The sequence below is a fragment of the Cryptotermes secundus genome, unplaced genomic scaffold, assembly GCF_002891405.2.
Source record: "Cryptotermes secundus unplaced genomic scaffold, Csec_1.0 scaffold461, whole genome shotgun sequence".
In the NCBI taxonomy this organism is placed as follows: domain Eukaryota; kingdom Metazoa; phylum Arthropoda; class Insecta; order Blattodea; family Kalotermitidae; genus Cryptotermes; species Cryptotermes secundus.
Window position 1 is genome coordinate 3,115 of NW_019739952.1, and position 4,025 is coordinate 7,139.

General features: G+C 36.4%; 1 protein-coding gene across 1 annotated transcript in view; it reads left to right on the plus strand.

Moving 5' to 3' along the window:
• The first annotated feature begins 1,328 nt into the window (after nt 1-1,328).
• The window catches only part of LOC111872126 (histone H4 transcription factor), a 20,037-nt gene continuing 17,340 nt past the window's right edge, over nt 1,329-4,025 (plus strand). The window contains exon 1 of the mRNA XM_023865712.2: nt 1,329-1,719. Coding sequence (XP_023721480.1) covers nt 1,609-1,719 — 111 coding nt within the window. The 5' untranslated portion in view covers nt 1,329-1,608. The remainder of the gene's footprint in view (nt 1,720-4,025) is intronic.

The window sequence follows — 4,025 nt, forward strand, 5'->3', positions numbered from 1 at the left end:
TATTAAAATTGTTTTTAACGTTTGACATTTGTCAATGTATATGATAGATATATATTTTAGTTATTTTAATGTGAGGACAAGGCATGCAATGAACTAGTTTGGCGTGGACTGAGTAAGCACCTGAAGATGGCATTTTTATGCCGAAACATGTAGTGCGAGTGAGAGAAGGAGATGGATGAGTGTATGCACTGCAAGACGGTTTAAATAAATCATGGACTTTCTTCATATTTATTGTTTTGTTGCTTACCATAAAAATAAGAGCCCCACTTCATCACAAAATGGTTCTGCATTATAGAATCGTTCCTCTGTGTCATGTGACTTCCAGTTGCATGCCAAGAAATGAACACAGGAACAGTCCTCAGCATACACCAGCTTTCAGCAGCCTTCACAGCAGGTTCATAGCTTTGAGATATTCCACTCTGTTGACAATAGCTGAGATCTAAGAAGTATTTTTATTATTATACAGGACACCATAGTTTTACAGCTACGTTTTTCAATTATTGTCAGTGAAACAGCAACACTACACTCTAGTATATTTCCTATATACTGGGTTCTTAGAGAGTAGGCATTTTGAATAGTTTCTTTTCTTCATACAGTGCCTGCAATACATTGTTTGGAAAGTGATGAATCAGGTTCTGGACATCACAGCAGCTGTGAAATTGTAACCTTTGTCTTTATTTTATGTGGGGAGGGGGGGTGCTTTGAGAGTACCTCACCCAGGCAAGAAACAGATGGATGGCACAGGGATGACCATCATACGTATGCAGAATAGAAAACAACAAGAAACAGCATGTACATTGAATTTTACTATATTTAAATAATTATTATTTAGGTTTGCATGTGCACTTGTACTGGAGACATTTAAAAATATGATTTCATGCAGAAAGGCCATTGGACTATACATTTGAACACGTGAATACATGTAGCATGGCTGACAAAAATTAAATAATAAAAAGTCATTCATGACAGACCTTTCACTCACAAATTAAATATAGCTTGTCACATCAAAGAAGGCATTCTCTTCTGTACTCCTGATGAGAAAATGAGTACATAACCAGCACATTAAGCTCCTCTACGATAGTGAAGCAAACTGTGTGACTCTTCTCACTGCCAATTTCCCCTCACATCTTGACTGTACTGAACTACTGTATTTGTGATGTTCCTGCTGAAAGTGTCCCTTTAAGATTCTTTGTGAAGAAATTAAATTTGATTTGTTTCATTCTAGTCCAACACACTAATGGTATTATAAAAAGATAAAAAGGTTCCATCCAGTGTGACTGGTCCTTAGAGACCATCATCAGAGGAACGTCAATACAGTTTCGAAACTACTATTACAATAGTAGTACTAGTACAAACGCTCAGAACGTCTATTGTAATAGTAGTTTCCAGACTATTGATGTCCCTCTGATGGTCTCTAAGGACCGAATCATGTAAGGGCATACTTAATGTAATTTGGTTCTTTAGCATACATTTTGATTTAATGTAATACAAGTAAAAGTTAACTGAAGTCAAATGCCACCCTTGTTACTGGAAGTAATCTGGAAATGAAAGTTACCAGCAAAATTTCTTTGATGTGTATTGTGTTTCAGAGCCAAGACACACTATGACATGAAACAACACTTGAATACACACCGCTCTGACCCTCTTTACCACTGCGAAGAGGAAGGGTGTGATTTCTCATGTCGTAGTGCTTATGGACTACGCAGGCATTATGACAAGGTATGTGAGCCCACATGTGATTTCATTGAATGGAGAAAAAACTTTTGAGTCTGAACTCTCCACCAGAAATAGAAATGTATTTTCATAAGCTTTCTGTTTCATCTTTATTGATTTTTCAAGATTTTCTTGGAGTACTACTTTGATAACATCAGTACTCTGGCCAGTAGTCATGCTTGCAGCATGAGAACAATATCATTCCAAAACTGAACCGTTCTGTTGAAACTATTTAATAAGCCTGTGGATAGTTTTTTTAGAGCATGAATACGTCTCTGCATTGATGTAATAATTTCTGCTTTGGAAAGAACGGAACAAGCTTCAGTCTCTGCCTAGCAATCAAGTCATTTTGTCTGCTACCTCAGTAGTGTTAATATGCCTCATAGTTGAATCTCCATGAAGTAGTGCATTCAGTTATGTCAGCTTCAAACTTGATCTGTAACAGGCCAATTATATGGTGAAATTGTATGTGGGGGAAGGTTATTTTCTTGTGCTACTCTATGAATGTCATTAGCATTCTTATATGTACATCACCCCACTGATGAGAGTGTGCTGCTTCCAATCACTAAAGCCTGTAGTAAGAACAGTGAATTGAACACTGCAATGGGCTCATGCTTAATGCTGCTGTTGGAAGAGTAACAACCCCCTGGAACTTGTTTTGTGTTATGTAGAGGAGGTTGTAGTGGATGGCCACATAATAGTTCACTTATAGTAGAATTCTGACTTTTGCTTACTTCTGTGAATATATATTTTTATTAGTACTGTTAAGTAGTAATCCAGTACTTACTTGGGGAGTCTGCCCACTAATGGATATATCCTGGATGTGTGCTGTTCTCTCCATGCATGTATCTCCTCCATGTCAGAACACTTAATATTCCTCTAAACACAAAACACTTTCTGCACTCCTATTTAAAATTAATGTAATAACTGACAATGTCAATTTGCTGTTTTCCTTAGGCATTATCTTGCGTGATAAGTACAGTGTTCATGAAATGTTTACTATTGTGAAATGTTGTGTTGGAGCATAATGTTGTATTCTCTTGAGAGATGTGGAGGAGAGGTTCACTGAACACAGTCGCGGTCCCCTTGCATGCAGTCACTTACACACATGCACAAAATAAAAATAAAAACCATAAATAATAGACCAAACAGCCATTCAAAAAGTAGAAGTAAAAGCCTATGGATTATTTACAGACAAAATATAAACTGAAGAAAGTGTATACAAATTCACGGAATCAAACATCTAAAAAGTAGCACAGTGTTTTTTACCAAATGAATGTAGAAATACTGATAGTCCTCTGTAGTATGTGTACATTACATTTAAATTAAATCATAAATTTAATTTTTGTAAAGATTTTAAACAAATTGGGACAATGAACGAAATCAGTAATCCATGTAATTCAGCCTGTAATTTGTATTACACATGTAAATTCAGAACTTGTAAACATTGGCCAGTATACAGGGTGTCCCAGGAAGAAATGTTAATTCTGGTAGGTCATAAGATCCTAAGCAAAAAAGTGTATGTGTACATGTATCCTATTCTGGACGGTTTCTGAGATAGAGCTGTTTCACTGTATGGGTCCAGAATTGTTGATAAGAAAGAGAGATTACATACTGTTTGGAAATGGAAGAATGTAAACAATGAAGAAGGCAGGAGGAAATACAGGAGACTGAGGAATGAATTGAAAAGAGCCATGGACAGGGCCAAAAAGGAATATCTTGAGAAGATATGTAATGAGATTATAGAATTTGAAAGGACAGGACGTTATGATTTGATGTACATGAAGACATAAGAACTAGGATGGAAAGAGAACCATGGGATTCAAAATATTGACATCGAAGACTCCCAGGGGAATAAATAGTAAATCGGGCAAGTGCTGAAAATTTGGAAAAATTATATTTCAGAACTATATGATCAACCTAATCGGCCAGAAACCTTGGAAGTGGAACCGGAAGAAGAAGTAGATACAGACGAGAAAGGACCACATATTTTACAAAGTGAGATGGAAAAAGCTATCAAGGACATGAGGAATGGAAAGGCTACAGGAGATGATGATGTACCTGGAGATGTGCTTAACACTTTGCAGACCAGTGATTTAAATATTTAAATCACCCTGGGGACCGGCATTTTTAAACATACTACCCTAACTTGTGCACTGTTCACTTTAAAAATTAATGTAAAATCTCCTAATTAATTTTTTGAACTAAAATTTTTGGAGAACACTTGCCAATGCTCCTAGAAGTGCTTGAGGGTGTGATATTTCTGAAAACTTTCCCCTTTCTGAAGTGGCATTACACAGAACTTGCAAATG